Raw genomic sequence first — 26,765 nt, 5'->3', positions numbered from 1 at the left:
AAGAACTTCCCTCTGTTAATTAAACATGAAATAAGCCACACACTCCTATAGCCAGCAGGGGGTGCAGTATCCACTCAGACCAACAGAGGCCACCATTTTGGTTGGATGTTTCTGCACAATACAGTCTGACAGGCAACTCCCATTAGGTGTTTGTGTCGCAACCCCTGGCTTGTGGTCATCCGAGACAATAGTAATACTATAGCAGACCGTATGCACTACAGAGTAGGATTAAGTTGTCCCTAGACTCTGATCTTGGGTCAGTTTAGCATTTTCCCCTGTAATGGTTACGGTTAGGATTTGGGGGAAGGCAAGCTGATCCTAGATCTGTACCCATGGAAAAATTCACTCTAGAGCATGTACTACATTGCCCTCCCTACCTCCTTCCTTACCTGGCCGTAGTTCATCTCCTGGTTCTGCTTCTCCTGGATAGCAGCAACCGTTGCCGTGGCTGTGGCTGTTGCTGTGGCAGCCGCTGCAGCCACCGCCGCCGCCGCCGCCTGGGTGAAGTCGGTTTGAGGGCGGATGCCGTGAGGGGGCATGCCCATAGACCCCCCTCCGTTATTGGGGTAACTGAGGGGACAGAGAAATGGTTGTTTCAAAATAAACCAACCTGGAAATAGTGTGACTCCAGTATTTCACACACAGGTACATGTTCCCCCAGTAAAACAGTAACTGTTCCGTATTACCAGAAACCATCATACTCTTGGCTACTATACAAAGACTACAGGAGGACTACTATACAACATGTATGTCTGGCAGCTAATTCATTCTGTTATGGTTTGGACACTTGTCCCTGGAACAGTTCCAGCTATTCAAAAATGAATGGTGTATTGAGAATAGTGTCGGTGATCGATTTAGTTTTGCAGTGCACCACTCAGGATTAAATAGCCTACTAGTCGACTGAATCCACAATGGTATGAGAGGGGATGGCAAAAGGAAACTGCTGTTAATGGGTGAGTCAGAGACAGGTCTTACTAAAAGGAAACGGTTGCAGCCAAGAAGATGGACGAGGAGCTCTGACACTATCCAGCCTTCACATACTGGAGTGGGCAGAGGCATATTGCCAACACGGGTATGTGTGTGGGAGATGTTGACTCCCTTAATCTTTGCCTCCAAATCTCTCCTCTCCTTCTCCTCGAGGTAATTCCACATGAATGAGCTGAGATAAAAACACGTGGCCTGGGCTATATCGGTCGGTCTGTCTGTCGCTTACCTGCCCACGTACCCAGGCCCGGCGGGGTATCCCCCATTGCCCCTGCCGTACATGCCCTGCTGCATGTAGCCTTTGTTGGGCTCCGGGTAGCCCTGTTGACCCATAAACTGCTGTCCCATCCCAGGGCTATGGCCGGGCATCATGTTGCCCCCGCCAGAGTTCCCACCTGGACCCATCGGGTTCCCACCCAGGACCTGAGAGGGGGAGGAGAAACAAACAGGAGTGTTTACGAGGTGAATCACTATCAACCTAGTTCTAATATGATTCACCGCAATGATTCTTATACTTTGGAATGTTGATGTATCGCCTGTTGAGGAAGGGAAGGGAGGGTGACATTATATTGCAGCTGTATGTAGCGTCCCAAATGGGTCCTGGTCAAAAGTAGTGCACTACATAGGGAATAGGGTGCCATTTGGGACACAACCTTAATGTTTGCTTTCGTGAGGTCACGGGTCTATCCATACCTGGCTAGGTGAAGGATTGGTTACCCCCCACACTGTGGTTACCACAGACAGGGAGCCTGCCGGCTGATTGCTGCCTTGCTGCCAGGACACAGGGTCATAAGGGTAGGAGCCGTCACTGAGGAGGAGGAGAGACAGAGAGATTACTGACTGGAGAATTGGGTCGTGGCCAACACTTCCTCTGTGACCCTTCGGGGACCTCAACTATGGGTTAAGGCGGATAAGTCCGTGGAGCTTTGAGCGGATGTTGGCGCTTTGCTGAGTCAGGAGAAAAATATGGACATGCATTTATACATGTAAGCAACATGCATGCCTGAAGATTCTGGCTTTGCTATAGCCTGTGCATATTTAAAAATCTGTGCTGGGCATGTGTGCCGCCTGTGCTTTACTCAGTGGATTTGCCTGTGCCTGTCAATCACATTATCACACGACACTGCACCATGTCTCCATGGAGACAAAGCCGTCACCTAGATACGGGTAAAAGTAGCAGTGCCAAGAGAGAAGTTACGTGTCTGACTCATACTGGATAAAACAGGACTGCTCTAGTTATTCCTGTTTGCTTTCCATAATCAGCCTTGCAGCGCACATCTTGTTGAGTCTGCCACAGTGGCCACACATGCACAGCATGGTTTCTGTTATTTTGGCCTATAAAAAAATGAAAATTCCATAAATAAAACTTTTGTTGGCCAAAATGACTAGAAGATTTAAAAAAAAAAAAAAAAATGTCAATCTCATTGCAAAATAATGCTTATATTCATTGATGGAAATACCAGTCGGTGGAAATACATTTGACCATCATGCTCATCAGTCTATAGGTTAATTTGCATAATTTAGTGGAATTAAATTGTCCTGTGTGTATTTTCATTAGTCATCATGCATCTTATTTATCCAACACAACTGTCACACACGCACAGCTCATCAGCTGGTTGCTGCTGGAGTAAACATGCTTTTATAAGCCCATTCATTGTGCAACAATTCTGAATGCATGTGTTATACACAGTTTTGGTGATCAGTTAAAAAAAAGGCTACCTTTTTAAATGTATTTATTTCTCGAACAGGCTATTGAAGCGCGCCCCCATTCACAATTCAAGTGCAGGCAACAGGCTATCATCGCGTCATCCACCACTTTACAATGTGAACTGGAGGCAGTATGCATTTTAAAAACATTATTGTTTGAAACCTGAATGTTTTATTTAATTTAAATGAGGCATGTCTTACCTTCATTCAAAGTAGCCTATAGGCAAAACCCGACCATTAAAACGTGGAGGCAATTATTTTATAAAGACTTTATAGGCGGCGTGTGAGTTTCAAGTTTGAAGGAGCTTACAATTTATCCTGCCATTTCTTCTGTTTTCCGTGCCAGTTATGATTTTCATATGCGCGTTTTCATGGAACAATTTAATTGCAATAATAACGTTGTCGTTTCTCAAAATCATTGTCGCATGGTTAATAATAAAAATCTGAATTAAAATAAAGATCTAAAAGTCAACTAATGCGAAGTCACCAACATATTGATGATACACCTTGATCCATTGGCGCATAAAGAAATGAGCGCATGGAACTAGGCCAATAAGTTCCATTGCTCTTTCACACCGAGGATTTGTGACTATCGAGGGAGATTGTTGGAAATATTTTTCAAATTGCTTACAGTGAAAAACTATAGTTTTAATATATTATCATTCGCAATGGATATAAAAAACAACACTTTCCTACATTTCTAAGCAGCAGGCCAGGTACTATGCATGCTCAGGCGTGCACGCTCCCTTAGGAGAGAGAAACCAGACACATGCTCATTGTTCACATTGAGCACTCCAAACAAAAAGGAATGAAAGAAAATGCCAAATCTGGTAAATTATGGTTATGAAATCAAATAAAAATAAAAAATTAAAAAAAACTTGTTTCTCACAAGTGTAGCAGGTTGTGAACTCCGCACTCCAAGACCTCTCCACTCCAAGAATGAGATCGGTAAATGACAGTAATTAATGCATGCATTTACAGAAATTAATGTAACCAAATGATAAGGATTAACGGTACATTTACTACTGGTGACATATGTAATAGGGAATTGATCAAATAAAATAAAAAGGGCAAACATTTCACACAATGAATGTGCAAGAATTGGCGGGAGACCGATGAGCCAGTCTATAGGAGACTGGCCTTCACCACACCACTCCGCTTCTTCTCGTCTCAAAATGTTTAAATTATACTCAAGACATTATCTTCACACATATTGTTTATGCTTTTCACTGACAGCTAGGCCTATTGCCACGCGCTGCTCAAATTGAGGGTTTCCCAAATAGGCATAAGCCTATGGGAGCTTCTGATTTGAAACAATACAAAGCAAAATGTGACATTTTTTTTTACTAATGATCATTGTTCCTCTGTGGCTAAGTTATGCTTTCTAGTGAAGTATTTTTAATGATTTCATTTATTTCTGTATAGACAGGACTAATTATGTAATTTTGTCAAATGTATTTCCATCGCTCTTGCTCTTTTGGTTTTCATATCAACTTTCATTTTTTTCCAGAAGCCAAAAGGTAAGTCTTGTTTTGCACGCTTTGTACAAAATTAAATGCAGTACGACAGGATATTTCTAAACATAGCTCTTAATTAGCAAGCTATACCTGGCATGTTCGCGTGTCTCATACCATGATCAACCGAATATGACCTCACCACCTGGGTGGTCTTAACCAATCATAGGGCAGTATGATACGGCGGTAAAATGCATCCAATTACAATTCAGTATGTTTACACATATGAATATATGAATTTCTTTTAAAAGAAAAAATGTACAGCATATTTTAAGAGTTTCTTTTGAATACATGCTCTGTAGTTTGAACGGTACACTGCTCTTTCTGCGGTGTGGATGTGATATGAATGTTCAGTGTCAGCTGGCTGGATGACGACTGCTGGCTTCCAGTGGCCATGCTCCTGGATTCTAACTGACTCTCCGTCATTCAGTGGTGGCAGTGGTCTCGCTGACCTGTCGTAGTTGTCTCTGTGCACGTTTTTCATGCATTTCTTTGTAGAGGACGACCTCAGGTTGCAGCTGCTGGTTAGTGCTGGGAATGTTTGAGCAAAGTCTGCTGCTCATCAACAACTGGGCTGGTGATTTGAAGTTGTCAACTGGAGTGTTGAGGTATTCAAGGAGACTGAGGTAGGGGTCTATCATCTGCTTTAGCTTTGTCCATGAATGATTTAGCAATCTGTACAGATTTTTCAGCAAGGCCATTCATTTGAGGGTAATGTGGGCTTGCGGTGACATGTGTGAACTCCCATGCTTTTGTGAAGGATTCAAACTCATTTTATTTGTAATAGGGGCCATTGTCAGATATTAAAGTCTCTACAATGCCATGCCTGGCAAGGATTGCTTTCAGCTTGTGTATCACAGCTGCAGATGTGGTGCTGTGAAGCTTGTCGAGTTTGAAGTATCTGCTGTAGTAGTCCACTGTTAAGATGTAGTCCTCGTTGTTCCAGGTGAACAGATTGGTTGCGACGACCTGCCAGGGTTGGTCTGGGATACAGCGAGGTAACATTGGCTCTGGTGTTTAACTTCTTCGAGATAGGGGGCGCTCTTTTAATTTTTGTATAAAAAACGTTCCCGTTTTAAACAAGATATTTTGTCACGAAAAGATGCTCGACTATGCATGTAATTGACAGCTTTGGAAAGAAAAAACTCTGACGTTTCCAAAACTGCAAAGATATTATCTGTGAGTGCCCCAGAACTAATGCTACAGGCGAAACCAAGATGAAATTTCATACAGGAAATGCCCCAGATTCTGAAGGCGCTGTATTCCAATGTCTCCTTATATGGCTGTGAATGCGCCAGGAATGAGCCTTCCCTTTGTGTCGTTTCTCCAAGGTGTCTGCAGCATTGTGACGTATTTGTAGGCATATCATTGGAAGATTGACCATAAGAGACTACATTTACCAGGTGTCCGCCCGGTGTCCTGTGTCGAAATTATTGCGTAATCTTTAGGTCCATGCGCGTTCCATTTCTTCAGAAGAGAAAGTCAACTGCCACGATGGATTTATCGTCGATAGATATGTGAAAAACACCTTGAGGATTGATTCTAAACATCGGTTTGCCATGTTTCTGTCGATATTATGGAGTTAATTTGGAAAAAAGTTGGCGTTTTAATGACTTAATTTTCGTTTTTTCTTCTTACCCAAACGTGATGAAGAAAACGGAGCGATTTGTCAACACAAATAATATTTTTGTAAAAACTGAACATTTTCTATCTAACTGAGAGTCTCCTCATTGAAAACATCTGAAGTTCTTCAAAGGTAAATGATTTGCTAGGCTATCAATAGTGTTACACAAATGCTTGTTTTGCTATGGTTGAGAAGCATATTTTTGAAAATCTGAGATGACAGTGTTGTTAAGAAAAGGCTAAGCTTGAGAGCAAATAGATTTATTTCATTTCATTTGCAATTTTCATGAATAGTTAACGTTGCGTTATGCTAATGAGCTTGCGGATAGATTTACACAATCCTGGATACAGGGTTTTTTCGTAGCTAAACGTGACGCAGAAAACGGAGCGATTTGTCCTAAACAAATAATCTTTCAGGAAAAACTGAACATTTGCTCTCTAACTGAGTCTCCTCATTGAAAACATCCGAAGTTCTTCAAAGGTAAATGATTTTATTTGAATGCTTTTCTGGTTTTTGTGAAAATGTTGCCTGCTGAATACTAAAGCTAAATGCTATGCTAAATGCTATGCTAGCTATCAATACTGTTACACAAATGCTTGTTTTGCTATGGTTGAGAAGCATATTTTGAAAATCTGAGATGACAGTGTTGTTAACAAAAATCTAAGCTTGAGAGCTAGCATATTGATTTCATTTCATTTGCGATTTTCATGAATAGTTAACATTGCGTTATGGTAATGAGCCTGAGGCTGTATTCACGATCCCGGATCCGGGATGGCTCGTCGCAACAGGTTAAGGGGCATCGTTCAAGACATATGTGGGGCATTTACTAACAATGTCCTCTGTTTGCACATTCCTTGCCAAAACAAAATGTTCCGTGCTCTCGGTTTGCACTTTTCCATGCCCATGTGTCCAGCATGGATCTTTGTCAAAATCTCTTCTGAGAATGGTAGGAATGATGATTTTCTCTCCTTTGAAGATGATTCCATTCATCTGTGATAGTTCATCACGATGGTTCCAGAACTCAGAGGGGATTTTCTCCTCTCCTCGGGCTATCCATCCTGCATGACTTTCCTCAGCTGTATGAGTTGTCCTTTTCTGTTTCTGCTCAGCTCTCCTCCAGTTTTGTGTCACTAACTGGTAAGTTGCTGTACACAGTGTGCACTTGCATGTCCATGCCTTCACTGAGGCTGCTGTCCTTGTAGGTAAGAAACATGGGAATGTGTGTTTGTGACAGGGATGTCTTTGCCTGGACGGTGAGTGATTGTGAATGCGTATTTTTGTAGTTGAAGGATCATTCTCTGTAGCCTTGGCGGGGCTGCGGCTAGCGGTTTCCTCATGATTGACTCGAGGGGCTTGTGGTCAGATTTCACAATGACTTGGCATCCATATACGTACTGATGGAAACGCTTACACCCGAACAGAATGGCGTACAGCCCTTTTTCGATTTGAGCGTAGTTCATTTCACAGTCAGAGATTTGAAGTAGCACTGCACCTAGTCCATACTTCGACGCGTCCACTTGGAGTCTGAGCTCTTTTTTGAGGTCGTAGTAGGTGATGTTGGTAGGCTAGACCCTGGCCTCTATCCAAGCAAACCAGACTGAAGTGAGGGTTATATCAGCACAAAACTGTGTTGAGTAAGGTACGTTGGAGTGAGAGGTGGTGAGATTTTTGCCTTGTGTGGGTGTACTTTCTCATTAAAATAAAAACTTTACTGTCACTCTTTTCTGAACTCCCACGTTTAAACAGCCATCCTCAAAAGAAGCTCACTTTATCGGTCAGTTCATCTCGACTCTCCCTTGCCGCCTCGACAGATATTCACAGAAAGGATGCATCTCGGAGTATGACCAAGGATCAGTTTTGTGTTTTAAATCATAATGAATAAGAGGGGGGGACCTGATCCTAGATCAGCACTCCTACTCTGAGACATGTGAATACAGACCCTGAAAGTAACAGCCATTCTTCTCATCTACAAAACCACAAAGCTTAGAATCATCCTTATCGAATGGAGAGGGAGGAGAGATGGGGGCTGGCTGTCTGGCTGGGTGGGTAGTTGGTACACACCTGTGTGGATTAGGAGGCAGGCCAGGTTTCATGGAGTTCATGGGGTTCATCGGAAGGACGTTGGCAACTCCTCAACCAGCAGACTGCCTGAAAACAAAAGAACACATGTTTAGACATGAGGCCAACTATTAAGATAGCAGTCTACTGTACCACGTTGGAGAATAGACATGACAAATGTTCCTGCAATGTTCCTGTCATTTGCATATTCAGAAAGTCTATAATTATAAGAGGAGAAACTACCGAAACAATGATTGGCAGTGCATGGACTCTGTGTGCAATAACATTGTTTAACATGATTTTTGAAAGAGTTCCTCATCTCTGTACCCCACACATACAACTATCTGTAAGATCACTCAGTAGAGCAGTGGCTGTCAAACACAGATTTAACCACAAAGACCAGGGATCTTTTAGAATGCCTTGCAAAAAGGGCAACCTTACAGTGGCAAGAAAAAGTATGTGAACCCTTTGGAATTACCTGGATTTCTGCATAAATTAGTCATACATTTATCTGATCATCTTAGTCACAACAATAGACAAACAGTGTGCTTAAACTAATAACACACCAAGTATTGTATTTTTCTTGTCTATATTGAATATATCATTTACATATTCACAGTGTAAGTTGGAAAAAGTATGTGAACCCCTAAACTAATGAGTTTTCCAAAAGCTAAATTGGAGTCAGCTAACTTGGAGTCCAATCAATGAAACAAAATTTGAGATTTTTTCATTAGATTTGCCCTGCCCTATAAAAAGCTCAAAATGTAGAGTTTGCTATTCACATGAAGCATTGCCAGATGTGAACCATGCCTCTAACAAAAGAGATCTCAGAAGACCTAAGATTATGGGCATGGGTCCTCAGATGCGCAAAAGGTTCTACAGCTGCACCAGAGAGCACTGGTTGCATCACTGCCTGGCCTCCGACCGCAAGGCACCACAAAGGGTAGCACGAACGGCCCAGTACATCACTGGGGCCAAGCTTCCTGCCATCTAGGACCTCTATACCAGGCGGCATCTCTTATTCTTATCCATATTTCTTTGAAAGTGCATTGTTGGTTAAGGGCTCGTAAGTAAGCATTTCACTGCAAGGTCTATCTATACCTGTTGTATTCGGCGCATGTGACTAATACAATTGGATTTGATTAAGAATTGTTGACTTGCATAAACCTAGAAAGGGTTACAAAAGTATATCTAAAAGCCTTGATGTTCATCAGTCTATGGTAAGACAAATTGTCTTTAAATGGAGAAAGTTCAGCCCTGTTGCTACTCTCCCTAGGAGTGGCCATCCTGCAAAGATGACTGCAAGAGCACAGTACAGAATGCTCATTGAGGTTAAGAAGAATCCTAGAGTGTCAGCTAAAGACTTACAGAACATGTTAACATTTGTTGACGGGTCTACGATACGTAAAACACTAAACAAGAATGGTGTGCACCACAGAAGAAGCCACTGCTGTCCAAAAAAAACATTGCTGCACGTCTGAAATTCGCAAAAGAGCACCTGGATGTTCCACAGCGCTTCTGGCAAAATATTCTGTGGACAGATGAAACAGCTGAGTTGTTTGGAAGGAACACACAACACTATGTGGGTTATGCCGCGGGGGAGATCTTTGTTTGCTATACTCGGCCTTGTCTCAGGATGGTAAGTTGGTGGTTGAAGTTATCCCTCTAGTGGTGTGGGGGCTGTGCTTTGGCAAAGTGGGTGGGGTTATATCCTGTCTGATTGGCCCTGCCCGGGGGTATCATCGGATGGGGCCACAGTGTCTCCTGACCCCTCGTCTCAGCCTCCAGTATTTATGCTGCAGTAGTTTGTGTGTCGGAGGGCTAGGGTCAGTCTGTTATATCTGGAGTACTTCTCCTGTCATATCCGGTGTCTTGTGTGAATTTAAGTATGCTCCCTCTTTCTTTCTTTCTCTCTCTCTCTCTGAGGACCTGAGCCCTAGGACCATGGCTCAGGACTACCTGGCATGATGACTCCTTGCTGTCCCCAGTCCACCTGGCCGTGCTGCTGCTCCAGTTTCAACTGTTCTGCCTGCGGCTATGGAACCCTGACCTGTTCACCGGGCGTGCTACCTGTCCCAGACCTGTGGTTTTAAACTCTATCTCTACTACTCCTGCTGTCTCTAGACTCTCAATGATCGGCTATGAAAAGCCAACTGACATTTACTCCTGAGGTGCTGACTTGCTACACCCTTGACAACTACTGTGATTATTATTATTTGACCATTTATAAACATTTGAACATCTTGGCCATGTTCTGTTATAATCTCCACCTGGCACAGCCAGAAGAGGACTGGCCACCCCTCATAGCCTGGTTCCGCTCTAGGTTTCTTTCTAGATTTTGGCCTTTCTAGGGAGTTTTTCCTAGCCACCGAGTTTTTCCTCTACACCTGCATTGCTTGCTGTTTGGGGTTTTAGGCTGTACAGCACTTTCTGTACAGCACTTTGAGATATCAGCTGATGTAAGAATTTATAATTACATTTGATTTGACTATGTGTGGAGGGAAAAAAGGCACAGCATACCAACATTAAAACCTCATCCCAACTGTAAGGTATGGTGGATGGAACATCATGGTTCGGGGCTGCTTTGCTCTTTCAGGGCCTGGACAGCTTGCTATCATTGACGGCAGGGTAGCCTAGTGGTTAGAGTGTTGGACTAGTAACCGGAAGGTTGCAAGTTCAAACCCCAGAGCTGACAAGGTAGAAATCTGTCGTTCTGCCCCTGAACAGGCAGTTAACCCACTGTTCCTAGGCAGTCATTGAAACTAAGAATTTGTTCTTAACTGACTTGCCTAGTTAAATAAAGAAGAAAAAAAATTGACGGAAAAATGAATTCCCAAGTTAATCAAGACATTTTGCAGGAGAATGTCCGCCAATTGAAGCTCAACAGAAGAAGTTGGGTGATGCAACATGACAACGACCCAAAACACAGAAGTAAAATCAACAATAGAATATCTTCAACAGACAAAAATACACCTTCTGGAGTGGCCCAGTCAAAGTCCTGACCTCAACCTGATTTAAAATGCTGTGGCATGACCTCAAGAGCTGTTCACACCAGACATCCTAAGAATATTGCTGAACTGAAACAGTTTTGTAAAGATGAATGGTCCAAAATTCCTCCTGACCATTGTGCAGGTCTGATCCGCAACTACAGAAAACATTGAGTTTATTGCTGCCAAGTGTTCACATACTTTTCCACCCTACACTGTGAATTTTTACAGTGTGTTCAATAAAGACATGAAAATGTATAATTGCTTGTGTTATTAGTTTAAGCAGACTGTGTTTGTCTATTGTTGTGACTTCGATGAAGATCAGATCAAATTTTATGATCATACTTTTTCTTGGCACTGTATTTGTGGATAATTTTTTTTTTTAAAGCAGACATTGAATATCCTTTTGAGCATGGCAAAGTTATTAATTACACTTTGGATGGTGTATCAACACATCCAGTCACCACAAAGATACAGGAGTCCTTCCTAACTCAGCTGCCGGAGAGGAAGGAAACAGCACAGGGATTTCACCATTAGGCCAATGGTGACTTAAAAACAGTTACAATTTAATGATAGGAGAAAACTGAGGATGGATCAACAACATTGTAGTTACTCCACAATACTAACCTAATTGACAGAGTGAAAAGAAGGAAGCCTCTACAGAATACAAATATTCCAAAACATGCATCCTGTTTGCAACAAGGCACAAAAGTAATACTGCAAAAAATGTGGCAAAGCAATACTTTTTTTGTCCTGAATACAAAAGTGTTATGTTTGGGGCTAATCCAATACAACATTAGTGGTCAACCAGCTCGAATCTCTTTCATACTGGAAAAACTCCCCAGTCCATAACGATTACAAGCATACCCATAACATGATGCAGCCATCCCTATGCTTGAAATATGGCAAGTGGTACTCAGTAATATTATTAGGCAAAATCATAGAAGAAAACCTAGCTCAGTCTGCCTTCCACCAGAAACAATAACCTAAAACACAAGGCTAAATCTACACTGGAGTTGCTTACCAAGACGGCAGTGAATGCTCCTGAGTAGCCTAGTTACATTTCTGATTTAAATCTGCTTGAAAATCTATTGCAAAACCTGAAAATGGTTGTTTAGCAATGATCAACAACCAATTTGACAGAGCTTGAAGATTTTTTTAAAGAATAATGGGAAAATGTTGCACAATCCAGGTGAGGAAAGCACTTGGAGACTTACCCAGAAAGACTCACAGCTGTAATCGCTGCCAACGGTGCTTCTGCAGATGTAGAATACTTATGTACATTTCTAATACATTTGCAAACATTGGTAAAAACATGATTTCACATTATAATTATGGGGTATTTTGTGTAGATGGGTGAAAAAATATATATATTTGACCCATTTTGAATTCAGGCTGTAACAAAATGTGTCATAAATGAAGGGGTATGAATACTTTCTGAAGGCACTGTAGCTGGACAGATGGTCACTAGTTCAGCCTCGGGCAGGTCAGATGGAGAGAAAACATGGTACATGATCAAAGTCGTGATGTCCATTGTCATGATGTACATCATAATAACATCAGGCCAAACCAAAACATCCTTAGGGAAACGGGAGAGAGGTTTGGGATGGTCCTAGATGTTGAAGAACCGGTTCTCCACTGAATTTATGATCAGCCAGGAAGTGAGACTGCGTGGTACTGAATGTAATGTTGTTGTTACGTATACCGTGCCTATGTAGCTGAATCTGTGTTTGAAATTCACTGCTCGACTGAGGGACCTTACAGACAATGTGCGGGGTACAAAGATGAGGTAGTGTTATGACCGGCCTGCTCAGGTCAGGTTACCGGGGACCACAATCCAACAGAGAGATCTTTCACACCCACCAGAGGAGAAGAGATCAAGTGGTATGAAGATGGGGGGGGGGGGGACAAAATTATTTTTCCCCCTCATTATGGAGAACCGGCCTCAGAACATTAACATGCGATAAATGGACTTTGTGACAATGGGTTTCGTCAGCCACAAGGGTGGTAATGACGATAAATGGAATATGAAAATTAATGTCATTTTTGTTATGTTATTAAAAGTTAAAGGACAACGTTATAACAAAAACATTGTAACTTTAAGAGTTTTCCTAGTATATGCTTGATGTTTATACATTGTACGTTGGGGTGGAAAATGTCCAAATCAAAGAGAATGTTTTGGTAAAGATGAAATGTGAAGTTAGTTGTCTAAATTGGATCTGAGTAAAATCCAGACCTTGCCTCGTAACTTGGTACGCCCAGAGAATTGCGCCAAAGGCGGAAACACCCACTTCCGAGCAGAGGGCATGACATGTGAGTAAAGAATTAACATATCAGACTAAGTGACCTGAGCTGCAGCCAAGGTCTGAGTAGTCAACAAACCCAAAACGCAACACGAGGTTGAAGATAAAGGAACCTTCTTCTATCCATGCTACGGATGAGTACTTGCGTCTAAGAGGGTGAATTCAAGCAGGACCACCCGGTCACCACTCTCCATCAAATCGTGTATCTACACTGCTTTCGTTCCTACGCTGTGAGCCCTGGGCTACAGGGCTGGCTGTCCTCAGAAGACCCCTTTCAGAGCAAGGGAGAGGAAATGGACCACTAAGACAAAGGACACTGACATGGTGAGGACAACCAGAGTTACACCAGAGAAGTGAGTCATCCGAGAAGCCGAAACGGTTCACGCAGAGACCCCCATCGTAGACCTTCAACACGAAATTACATCATTATATTCTGACCCATAAGAGCGGCAGTTCGGGCTAGGTTAGGGTTAAAATAAGCATAGCTTACAAATGCACCCAAATGTATATTTCTCTCGTGTACCTTCCCTCTCTCTTGAATCCCATTTTGGGTAAAACGTGTCATAGTGTGTTGGCCCGTTGTACTAATCAATAGCCTAGACTGTTTTTGTGTATGAGTATCTTATATTATCATTTTAACTTGCTAGTAAATAAATAATCAACTAAATTGGTGTGGTACGGACTCATTGGTGGGACTCAGGTTTGTGCAGATTCACAGATTATGCAACGTTCAGAATGAGACTGCAGAGGAAATTCATTAATTAGTGACTGTTGTAAAATCAATATTCTGATGTTCTTTGAATTTGGGAAATAGAAACTCAATAAAAAGCAAACTGTCCCATTGTACCCCAGGTTAATGTCTTAATAATTGCCTGATTCATTTTATCACGTAATTATAAACCATTACTCAATTCAATGAGCAGCAGTCGCTACGTTAACCAATACAACGTCACGATAGTAGTCATTCAAAAATCATGTAAAACCCTATTATTGCACACAGAGTCCATGCAGCTTATTATGTGACTTGTTAACCACATTTTTACTCCTTAACTTATTTAGGTTGGCCATAACAAAGGGGTTGAATACTTATTGACATTTCAGCTTTTCATGTGTAAATCATTTGTAAACATTTAAATAACATAATTCCACTGACATTGAGGCATTGTGTGTAGGCCATTGACACAAAATCTCAATTTAATCCATTTTAAAATTCATGCTGTAACACAACAAAATATGGAAAAAGTCAAGCTGTGTAAATACTTTCTGAACACACAAAACATGTATCTTTCCATGACAGACTGACCAGGTGAACACTATGATCCCTTATTGATGTCACTTGTTAAATTCACTTCAAAAAATCAGTGTCGATGAAGGGGAGGAGACCGGTTAAAGGATTTTTAAGCCTTGAGACATGGATTGTGTATGTGTGCCATTCAGAGGGTGAATAGGCAAGACAAAATATTTAAGTGCTTTTCCCGGGGTATGGTAGTAGGTGCCCGACGCACCGGTTTGAGTGTGTCAACAATGCAACGCTACTGGGCTTTTCACACTCCATTCTTGTGTGGATCAAGAATGGTCAACCACCCAAAGGACCTCCAGCCTACTTGACACAACTGTGGCAACTTTGGAGTCAACATGGGCCAGCATCCCTGTGGAACACTTGACACCTTGTAGTCCCCATGCCCCGACAAATTGGAAGGTGTTCCTAATGTTTTGTACACTCAGTGTTTACATTTAGTCGAGGGGATAGGTGAATTAATTATTCAATATATCAAACTTGGTAGACTAAGACTAGATACCTTGAAGAACATTGTTAAGATTGGGGGCATTCTGGGAAGCCTGTCAGTCAACCCGGATTTCCTGTTAGAAAATAGGGTCAAATCATTCCAAACAATATAAAAATTACATCTACCCACTAAATAAGGGCATGTCTAAATACATATTTCTGGCTATAGTGCAATTGCAGATTTGGTCCATTACCCCCCCAGGCAGTAATTACCAATATTGCCGCTGAAAAATAGGTTAAGAAACCCAAGATAGGTAAATGGTTGGATAGATTTCACCAGGGGTACTCTGCTCCTTCAGAGCAAGCAGATGACAAAGTTCACATATTTATTCAGGACTTGTGGTTGGACATGGTAAAGTTGAATTTGTGTGTGGTTCTGCAACAAAGGAGACATAAGCAGGTGATAAGTATGAATCTATTCAAGCAATATATTTCAAATAAGGAAATTAGAAGACATCTTAATGTCATGACTTGAAAATAAGAGTAAGTTTGTTTCCTAACACAACTGGAAAGAAACTGAGGAATGGCTTGACAGAATTTAAATACAAACTAAAAAAGGTGTGAATAAGCCAGGGCAGTCCTGATAATTAGTGGCAAGAGTGTGGCATTGAGAGGAGACTCAACAGGTGAAATCAACTTGGTTAATCAAGTTCATCTCAGTAGTATGATGATCCACTCAGAGGTCTTTTGTACAGCCACCAACCAGCTGCATGGGGCCGTACAGAGTACCACAGTGGAGGTGAATATACTTTATTATTACCTTACTGTGAAATGCTTACTTACTTAAACCAAAAATGCAGTTCATGAACTAGAGTTAATACAAATATTTACTAAATAAACTAAAGTTTATCATTATTATTTAAACTAACAGCCAGTCAGGAAGTTCAGGATCCAGTTGTAGAGGGAGGTGTTTAGTCCCAGGGTCCTTAGCTTAGTGATGAGCTGTGTGTGCACTACGGTGTTGATCGCCGAGCTGTAGTCAATGAACAGCATTCTCACATAGGTGATTCTTTTGTCCAGGTGGGAAAGAGTGTAGTGCAATTGAGATCTTTGGATCATTTGGGGCGGTATGTGAACTGGAGTGGGTCTAGGGTTTCTGGCATGATGGTGTTGATGTGAGTCATGATCAGCCTTTCAAAGCACTCCATGGCTACCGATGTGAGTGCTACAGGGCAGTAATCATTTAGGCAGGTTACCTTCGCTATCTTGGGCACAGGGACTATGGTGGTCTATTTGAAACGTAAGTATTATAGACTCGGCCAGAGAGAGGTTGAAAATGTCTGTGAAGACACTTGCCAGTTGGTCCGTGCATGCTTTGAGTACACGTCCTGGTAATCCATCTGGCCCCGCAGCTTTTTGAAAGGTCTTGCTCACAACAGCTACGGAGAGCATGATCACACAATTGTCCACGGGGAAGGGTACCAAAACATTTCTGCAGTATTGAAGGTCCCCAAGAACATAGTGGCCTCCATCATTCTAAAATGGAAGAAGTTAGGAACCAACTAGACTCTTCCTAGAGATGGCCGCCTGGCCAAACTAAGCAATAGGGGGAGAAGCCCTTCGTCAGGGAGATGACCAAGAACCCGATTGTCGCTGACAGAGCTCCAGAGTTTCTCTGTGGAGATGGGAGAACCTTCCAGAAGGACAACCATCTCTGCAGCACTCCACCAATCAGGCCTTTTATGGTAGAGTAGGTAGACGGAAGCCTCAGTAAAATGCACATGACAGCCCCCTTGGAGTTTGCCAAAAATCACCTGAAAGGACTATGACCAGATGAAACCACAAATGAACCTGAATGCCAAGCGTCATGTCTGAAGGAAACCTGGCACCATCTCTACTGTGAAGCATGGTGGTGGCAGCATCATTCTGTGGGGATGTTTTTCAGCGGCAGGGACTGGGAGACTAGTCAGGATCGAGATAAAGATGAGCGGAGCGAAGTATAGAGAGATCCTTGATGGAAACCTGCTCCAGAGCGCTCAGGACCTCCATCTGTGGTCGAAGGTTCACCTTCCAACAGGACAACAACACTAAAACACACAGCCAAGACTACGCAGGAGTGGCTTCGGAACAAGTCTCGTAATGTCCTTGCGTGGCCCAGCCAGAACCCGGACTTGAACCTGATAGAACATCTGTGGAGAGACCTGAAAAAAGCTGTGCAGTGACGCTCCCCATCCAACCCGACAGAGCTTGAGAAGATTTGCAGAGAAGAATTGGACATTAGAGCAGTGGAAATCTGTCCTTTGGTCTGATGAGTCCAAATTTGAGATTTTTGGTTCCAACAGTCACGTCTTTGTGAGATGCAGAGTAGGTGAACTGATGATCTCCACGTGTGTGGTCCCCACCGTGAAGCATGGATGAGGTGGTGTGATGGTGCTTTGCTGTTGACACGGTCAGTGATTTATTTTGATTTCAAGGCACACTTAACCAGCATGGCTACCACAGCATTCTGCAGCGATACGCCATTCCATCTGGTTTACGTTCAGTGAGATATAATTTGTTTTTCAACAGGACAATGACCCAACACACCTCCAGGCTGTATAAATGCTATTTAACCAAGAATGAGAGTGATGGAGTGCTGCATCAGATGACCTGGCCTCCACAATCACCCGACCTCAAACCAACTGAGATGGTTTGGGATGAGTTGGACCGCAGAGTGAAGGAAAAGCAGCCAAACAAGTGCTCAGCATATGTGGGAACTCCAAGTATGTTGGAAAAGCATTCCTCATGAAGTTGGTTGAGAGAATGCCAAGAGTGTGCAAAGCTGTCATCAAGGCAAAGAGTGGCTACTATGAAGAATCTAAAATATATTATGATTTGTTTAACACTTTTTTGGTTACAACATGATTCCATGTGTTTTTTCATCATTTTGATGTCTTCACAATTATTCTACACTGAAGAAAATAGTTTTAAAAAATATATAAAAAAATTGAATGAGTAGATGTCCAAACATGACTGGTACTGTACATACATACATATACACTCAGTGGACAGTTTATTAGGTTCACGAAAATGGTTTGTTCCTACAGAGTGAGTCATGTGGCCGTAGCTTGCTATATAAAGCAGGAAGACAGGCATCGAGGCAGTCAGTTACTGTTCGATTGGACAAAAAGTGTGACCTAAGCGACTTTGAGCGTGGTGTGATCGTCGGTGCCAGGTAAGCCGGTTGCAGCATCTCAGAAATGGCTTCCTGGGCTTTTAATGCACGACAGTGTCTAGGGTTTACAGAGAAGTGTCCGACAAACAAAAATATCCAGACGAAAGAGAATGGCAAAAATCAAACAAGCTAACAGGCGGGCCACAAACAGGTAAATAACGGAGCAGTACAACAGTGGTGTGCAGAATGGCATCTCGAAACGCACAACTCGTCGGTCCTTGTCACGGATGGGCTATTGCAGCAGAAGACCAAACCTGGTTCCACTCCTATCAGCTGAAAACAAGAAGCAGCAGCTCCAGTGGGCACGCAATCACCAACACTGGACAATTGAGTGGTTCCTGTTGCATCATGCTGATGGCTGACTCAGGATTTGGCGTAAGCAGCGTGAGTCCATTGCCCCATCCTGCCTGGTGTCAACTGTACAGGCTGCACTGTGTGTGTAGCCTGATACAAAAGGATTTTAAAATCTTACCCAAATCCCAATTCAGGCAAACGTAATTTCCTCCATGCAGGCCAAACGTAAGTATCAAAGAAGTATGGTCTAAAGGCCTCGGCATGGTTCCTGCAACACTAACTCTAAAAAGTTCTGGGACACTGTAAAGTCCATGGAGAATAAGAACACCTCCTCCCAGCTGCCCACTGCACTGAAGATAGGAAACACTGTCACCACTGATAAATCCACCATAATTGAGAATTTCAATAAGCATTTTTCTACGGCTGGCCATGCTTTCCACCTGGCAACTCCTACCCCGGTCAACAGCACTGAACCCCCAACAGCAACTCGCCCAAGCCTTCCCCATTTCTCCTTCTCCCAAATCCATTCAGCTGAAGTTCTGAAAGAGCTGAAAAATCTGGACCCCTACAAATCAGCCGGGCTAGACAATCTGGACCCTTTCTTTCTAAAATTATCTGCCGAAATTGTTGCCACCCCTATTACTAGCCTGTTCAACCTCTCTTTCGTGTCATCTGAGATTCCCAAAGATTGGAAAGCAGCTGCGGTCATCCCCCTCTTCAAAGGGGGGACACTCTTGACCCAAACTGCTACAGACCTATATCTATCCTACCATGCCTTTCTAAGGTCTTGAAAGCCAAGTCAACAAACAGATTACCGACCATTTCGAATCTCACCATACCTTCTCTGCTATGCAATCTGGTTTCAGAGCTGGTCATGGGTGCACCTCAGCCACGCTCAAGGTCCTAAACGATATCTTAACCGCCATCGATAAGAAACATTACTGTGCAGCCGTATTCATTGATCTGGCCAAGGCTTTCGACTCTGTCAACCACCACATCCTCATCAGCAGGCTCGACAGCCTTGGTTTCTCAAATGATTGCCTCGCCTGGTTCACCAACTACTTCTCTGATAGAGTTCAGTGTGTCAAATCGGAGGGTCTGCTGTCCGGACCTCTGGCAGTCTCTATGGGGGTGCCACAGGGTTCAATTCTTGGACCGACTCTCTTCTCTGTATACATCAATGAGGTCGCTCTTGCTGCTGGTGAGTCTCTGATCCACCTCTACGCAGACGACACCATTCTGTATACTTCCGGCCCTTCTTTGGACACTGTGTTAACAACCCTCCAGGCAAGCTTCAATGCCATTACAACTCTCCTTCCGTGGCCTCCAATTGCTCTTAAATACAAGTAAAACTAAATGCATGCTCTTCAACCGATCGCTACCTGCACCTACCCGCCTGTCCAACATCACTACTCTGGACGGCTCTGACTTAGAATACGTGGACAACTACAAATACTTAGGTGTCTGGTTAGATTGTAAACTCTCCTTCCAGACCCATATCAAACATCTCCAATCCAAAGTTAAATCTAGAATTGGCTTCCTATTTCGCAACAAAGCATCCTTCACTCATGCTGCCAAACATACCCTTGTAAAATTGACCATCCTACCAATCCTCGACTTTGGCGATGTCATTTACAAAATAGCCTCCAATACCCTACTCAACAAATTGGATGCAGTCTATCACAGTGCAATCCGTTTTGTCACCAAAGCCCCATATACTACCCACCATTGCGACCTGTACGCTCTCGTTGGCTGGCCCTCGCTTCATACTCGTCGCCAAACCCACTGGCTCCATGTCATCTACAAGACCCTGCTAGGTAAAGTCCCCCTTATCTCAGCTCGCTGGTCACCATAGCATCTCCCACCTGTAGCACACGCTCCAGCAGGTATATCTCTCTAGTCACCCCCAAAACCAATTCTTTCTTTGGCCGCCTCTCCTTCCAGTTCTCTGCTGCCAATGACTGGAACGAACTACAAAAATCTCTTAAATTGTAAACACTTATCTCCCTCACTAGCTTTAAGCACCAACTGTCAGAGCATCTTACAGATTACTGCACCTGTACATAGCCCACCTATAATTTAGCCCAAACAACTACCTCTTTCCCAACTGTATTTAATTTATTTATTTATTTTGCTCCTTTGCACCCCATTATTTTTATTTCTACTTTGCACATTCTTCCATTGCAAAACTACCATTCCAGTGTTTTACTTGCTATATTGTATTTACTTTGCCACCATGGCCTTTTTTGCCTTTACCTCCCTTCTCACCTAATTTGCTCACATTGTATATAGATGTGTTTTTTTACTGTATTATTGACTGTATGTTTGTTTTACTCCATGTGTAACTCTGTGTCGTTGTATGTGTCGAACTGCTTTGCTTTATCTTGGCCAGGTCGCAATTGTAAATGAGAACTTGTTCTCAACTTGCTTACCTGGTTAAATAAAGGTGAAATAAAAAAATAAAAAAATAAAAAACTGAAACCGTTTGTACATATATTATGACTACATTTCGTGACAGTTGTCTTTGGCAGGAGTTTTCGGCTGTTCGTGTGCACTTTTGGTAGGAAAACCTAAGTTTGGGAGCCAAAGTCTACGCCCCTTCATCGGTGACTGGTCAACTGTAGGGGTGACGCAAATGTATTCTTCTTCTCGATCAGCCCCGTAACTCAGTGTGGATTCAACATGGCAAATTACAACTTCGAGCATTGCTTGGCCGGAGGTACAGAAGTAAATAAGACAGAAAGCAACATAACGTCTTCAGAGGATGAGCTATGTTCTTCTATTTTCTATTTTAGTAAAGGAAAAGAGCCATGTTTGCTAACAACAGCTAGCGCTAGCTGACATAAAATCAGGGAAGAGGAGGCAGCAGAGTATGAGAGAGTTAACTTCTTCGAGATAGGGGGCGCTCTTTTAATTTTTGGATAAAAAACGTTCCCGTTTTAAACAAGATATTTTGTCACGAAAAGATGCTCGACTATGCATGTAATTGACAGCTTTGGAAAGAAAAAACTCTGACGTTTCCAAAACTGCAAAGATATTATCTGTGAGTGCCCCAGAACTAATGCTACAGGCGAAACCAAGATGAAATTTCATACAGGAAATGCCCCAGATTCTGAAGGCGCTGTATTCCAATGTCTCCTTATATGGCTGTGAATGCGCCAGGAATGAGCCTTCCCTTTGTGTCGTTTCTCCAAGGTGTCTGCAGCATTGTGACGTATTTGTAGGCATATCATTGGAAGATTGACCATAAGAGACTACATTTACCAGGTGTCCGCCCGGTGTCCTGTGTCGAAATTATTGCGTAATCTTTAGGTCCATGCGCGTTCCATTTCTTCAGAAGAGAAAGTCAACTGCCACGATGGATTTATCGTCGATAGATATGTGAAAAACACCTTGAGGATTGATTCTAAACATCGTTTGCCATGTTTCTGTCGATATTATGGAGTTAATTTGGAAAAAAGTTCGCGTTTTAATGACTTAATTATTATTTTTTTTTCCCCAAACGTGATTAAGAAAACGGAGCGATTTGTCAACACAAATAATATTTTTGTAAAAACTGAACATTTGCTATCTAACTGAGAGTCTCCTCATTGAAAACATCTGAAGTTCTTCAAAGGTAAATGATTTTATTTGAATGCTTTTCTGGTTTTTGTGAAAATGTTGCATGCTGAATGCCAGGCATAATCCTATGCTAGGATATCAATACTGTTACACAAATGCTTGTTTAGCTATGGTTCAAAAGCATATTGTGAAAATCTGAGATGACAGTGTTGTTAACAAAAGGCTAAGCTTGAGAGCAAATAGAGTTATTTCATTTCATTTGCGATTTTCATGAATAGTTAACTTTGCGTTATGCTAATGAGCTTGAGGATAGATTTACACAATCCTGGATACAGGTTTTTTTCGTAGCTAAACGTGACGCAGAAAACGGAGCGATTTGTCCTAAACAAATAATCTTTCAGGAAAAACTGAACATTTGCTATCTAACTGAGAGTCTCCTCATTGAAAACATCCGAAGTTCTTCAAAGGTAAATTCTTTTATTTGAATGCTTTTCTGGGTTTTTGTCAAAATGTTGCCTGCTGAATGCTAACGCTAAATGCTACGCTAGCTATCAATAGCTATCAATACTGTTACACAAATGCTTGTTTTGCTATGGTTGAGAAGCATATTTTTGAAAATCTGAGATGACAGTGTTGTTAACAAAAGGCTAAGCTTGAGAGCTAGCATATTGATTTCATTTCATTTGCGATTTTCATGAATAGTTAACGTTGCGTTATGGTAATAGCTTGAGGCTGTAGTCACGATCCCGGATGGCTCGACGCAAGAAGTTAAGGACACCAAAAGGATAATAAGGAAAATTGCAGGGAGTGGGCTGGCAAAAGTAGAGATGTATGGGAGGAGAGAGCAATAACTGGAGAGCGGGAGGGGGAGAGAGAGTTGGAGCATTAATTAGATATAAAAAAAAATCACCCAGTCGAGGGTCTCCTGCTGCAGTTTCACCCAAAATAACTCTTGAAACCCTCCACCATCGCTCTCTGGGCCGTATGCCCATATATCAGTCTCTCCCATATTATATGTCTTGCAAATCTAGTAGGTTCCGGGCAATTCCCAAGTCTCTCTGTGTATGCAATTTTATCAGTCCTTGATTTTTATCTCTTCCTTGTTTGGCCGTAGATGGCTTATTACCAGTTTATCGCCCTCTACTGTCCTGGGGTAATATTGCCACTTTCCCCATTTTTAAGCAAACGTCTTGTTTTTTATTTTATATAACTAGGCAAGTCAGTTAAGGGAGTATGCGAGCGCACTCGTTCGCTTTGCCCAGCCGAGTTCAAACCAAAGCATGCTGACGCCTTAATCCTGCTTCAGAGCGCAGTGAAGTGGTATGCTCAGGCATCAGACATCAGAACTAATTGTTAGGCTGAGGCAACACGTGAGGAGGTTGTGCACCTGTGTCCTGTGCAAGAGCATGATGCCATGCAGTACTTGTGTTGTTGCTTTTGGACAATATCACAGCCTCTGTGGCTACTGCTGCACGCCACAGATTCCTCACAGTTGAGAAGAGTTTAGGACTAAAAATAGCAGCAGGATTTGAAAAAGGTGGAAAATGTGATATTGAGAGTGGAAACTGTGTGAATGTCTCTCGCTCTCCGTGGACAAATGGCACACATGCAGCAGAGTACAAGAGCCGAGCAGTAGCACAGGTGAAGATGTTTCAGAATGAGGAGTTTAATTTCCCTTGAGGGACCTTTGTACAAAGGGTTGTCATCCCCCCTCCAACCCCTCAATATTCCCCATCCCCTCACTCTGGGCCATACCACATAGCCAGGATGAGCACCATTAACTGGCATGCTAATTTGTTGGAATCATTGCCTTCTGTCCCTCCCTCCACCCCTTTGTGTCCCTCCCTCCCCACCGCACCACCCTTAATTCCTGTCACTGCCTGCTTGCTAGATTTAGGTCAGACAGCCTCCAGCTTGAAAAATACATGTGGAAAGAGGGGGGTGAGGGGAGGGGGGGCAGCGGAGTATGAGAGAGAGAAGGATGCCTACCAGGATAATAAGGGAAAATTGCAGGGAGAGTGGGCCGGCAAAGGTAGAGAGGGAGGGGAGGAGAGAGCAATAACTGGAGAGCGGAAGAGGGAAAGAGATTGTTGGAGCATTCATTTGATATCGCCCAGTCAGATATTTCGCTTTAAAATTTATACCAAACAAAAACCATTGATTTCTAAGTTTAATAAACCATATAACTCTATGCACAAGGACTACTTTGAACAATTTCCCCAGGAAACTTTACAAAAACACATTTACAGGAAGAACTGTGTAGAAACAAAGTTAGGTTTACCGAAATTCTGTTACCAAATTTTTTATCTGCAGTTTTGTTCCAGTAAATGTTTTACATTTTATGTGTACATTTTTCCAGTAGTCATTGTGCATAGAGTTGTATGGTTAGAAATCAATGTTTTTTGTTTTGCATACATTCTAAAGTGAAAAAATTGAGTCTCGGTGTAATTCCATTTCCGTGGAAATGCCCTTAACAAATATACTGTGCCGAAGTTTACGCATACCTTTTCAGATGCAAGACAAAGCGGAGGTTAGATCTAAATGAGAAGGACTGTATGGGAGCATTGCTGCTAAGATGAGAACTGTTATTGTGTAACGCGGCAGACAGAGTGCGGTGGGTCGCTGCGCACACATCATTAACACATGGTCCTTTAATCCTCTCAGAGTTTGGCTGAGGACCGACGGCAAGTTAATGTAGACGCCAATCAAGACAAATTACATTCTCCTCAACTGATCGTCATGGCGTCTAGTCTGATGGAGCGAGGTACTGGTTATATGACTAGGAGGATCTGGCTGCATTACACACACATACACACGTAGCTGAGTGAACGGTGGAGGATTCCACGTGGGAAAATGTGTCAGATACACTAACCGTGTGATCTGTCTCAGATCAATATTCCTGACACGCACACTGTGAATGACTGACTACCCCACACACACTCCACTTAGCTGCCCTGAAACACTCAGACGCTCTACCCCACACAGATCCAGGTCACACAGAGCCCTGCTCCAACCCCCCCAGTATTAGGGACCGGCACATAACTGTAAACACACTCACTGTACACACACACTCATATAAACCTTTGGGCCCACTTCTTATTCCAACACCCTGGGATTCACAAGATTATCAGCAAAGCATTCCCTAGATCAGCACTCGTACTTAGATGCTTTATGACCATGGGCCCTGCCACTGAAGACCTATTGGTTCCCAAATAAACATTCTTGGGGTGGGGGGACAAGACAGAGCTTTATTCTGGTGGTTGCACCTCCAAAACAAACTCAATCACTTCCTCCTGCATTCATTCCATTGTAAAGGTGCCGCTCTACAGCACCACTTCAATGGCCAGTTCACCTGAACCTCCAGCTCCAGCTCCAGTCAAAGGCACAACTGTTGAAAAGCTCGGAATAGCTTTGAGCACATATGTACCAAGCGTCTCATAGATCTATGATCAGGTCCCCCTTTCCATTCATTATAATCAACAACAAAAAAACACTGACCCTAAATCAGCACTTCGTGAATACAGGCCTGGTGTCCAATGTCTTCTGGTTAGCTAGATGACATCTGTCAATTCAACCCACAATCTCAAGTCAAGGCAACATATTCAACAACATCCTTATTATCCAGCCAACCTCAGACAGTCCATCCTGTGTGGCTGTCTCCTGAAACACAAAGACATGGGTGGAACAGCCAGCAGCAGCCCCATTAATTTAGCCTTGCGCCGACGTGATGTGCTCTACAGTGAAAGGAATCAGAAGACCCATTCCAGTATGAGTAGCTAGGACAACAGCACAGAGAGCAAGGCTTACCTCTTTACACAAGCTTGAGAGGCGGTTGCTACCTTTCCAAAAGCACCTAGTTGCAACACTTGCCCATCAATGGGTGACTATCAAGCGGTGTCCACTGTCCAGCACAAGAGCTCCAGCAAACAGGACATTAGTGCTTATCCCCACCACTGCTCAAGCCATTCACCAACACCAAATGGACAGAGGCTGAAGTCAACTAACTGGTCGATGTGGGGCCCCTCCCCCAACACGGGCCCTTTGAGGAATGGTTTGCGAAGAGTGCTGGGAAGGAGGGAGCTGAGTGAACAGAGGGGGGCCGGCCCAAGATTAGACATTCCTGAACATCACTACAGTGTCAGACAACACACTTTTACACTCCCCAAAATCCAACGCAGATGTGCTCACTCATTCGTGGAGACCCGGTTGCGCACACAGACATACTTGCTTGGCATCCCTGATGACATAGGCCTTACACATAGAATTGTAATGAATCATCATAGTGATGGCATCTGATAAAGTTTCATTGAGCATTCCCCAGCCTCAACCACTAATCTGGGAAACTCAGAGTGCAGCTAGAGAAAAAAATCCCAGAAATATCAGACACGGTGATGACAGTTAGGAGGCAACACAGAATGCAGTCTCAGAACCACCTGGGTTTCCAAAATGCACCACCTCTAGCTTCCTCTACTGGAACAAGCTAGAGAAGGGACTGAAACCAAAAACTGTTTCAGCCTCTTTGAATAGCAGGGGTGAAAGGTCCCCAAAGGGACAATAGCAATGGATCCCTCACAGAAACAGGATTTTGAGATCCCCTCCCCCAATACCCTTACTGCAGACAGTATTCCATCTCCTGAAGAACAGGTAAGGTCAAGTCAATTATTTGGAACCACAGACCGAAGCAAATGGGACGAAACCCAAACCTGTCCAATAAGGAAGGCTCATTTCAGCTGCAAAACAGTTTACATGGGAAAATCTTGTCTTGGTGTTCTCTGAAGGGTTGCCAACTGTCT

At 42.9% G+C, this 26,765-nt stretch overlaps 1 protein-coding gene across 1 annotated transcript in view; it reads right to left on the bottom strand.

Annotated features, from left to right (window-relative positions):
• Positions 1 to 26,765, bottom strand: part of LOC115111998 (zinc finger MIZ domain-containing protein 2) — an 85,944-nt gene that overhangs the window by 31,202 nt on the left and 27,977 nt on the right. The window contains 4 exon segments of the mRNA XM_029638625.2: positions 390 to 570; positions 1,214 to 1,407; positions 1,678 to 1,792; positions 7,891 to 7,977. Coding sequence (XP_029494485.2) covers positions 390 to 570; positions 1,214 to 1,407; positions 1,678 to 1,792; positions 7,891 to 7,940 — 540 coding nt within the window. The 5' untranslated portion in view covers positions 7,941 to 7,977.

Source organism: Oncorhynchus nerka, linkage group LG27 (genome assembly GCF_034236695.1).
Source record: "Oncorhynchus nerka isolate Pitt River linkage group LG27, Oner_Uvic_2.0, whole genome shotgun sequence".
In the NCBI taxonomy this organism is placed as follows: Eukaryota; Metazoa; Chordata; class Actinopteri; order Salmoniformes; family Salmonidae; genus Oncorhynchus; species Oncorhynchus nerka.
Note: the sequence above shows the minus strand (reverse complement) of the source record. Positions and strands in the feature narration are given on the sequence as shown.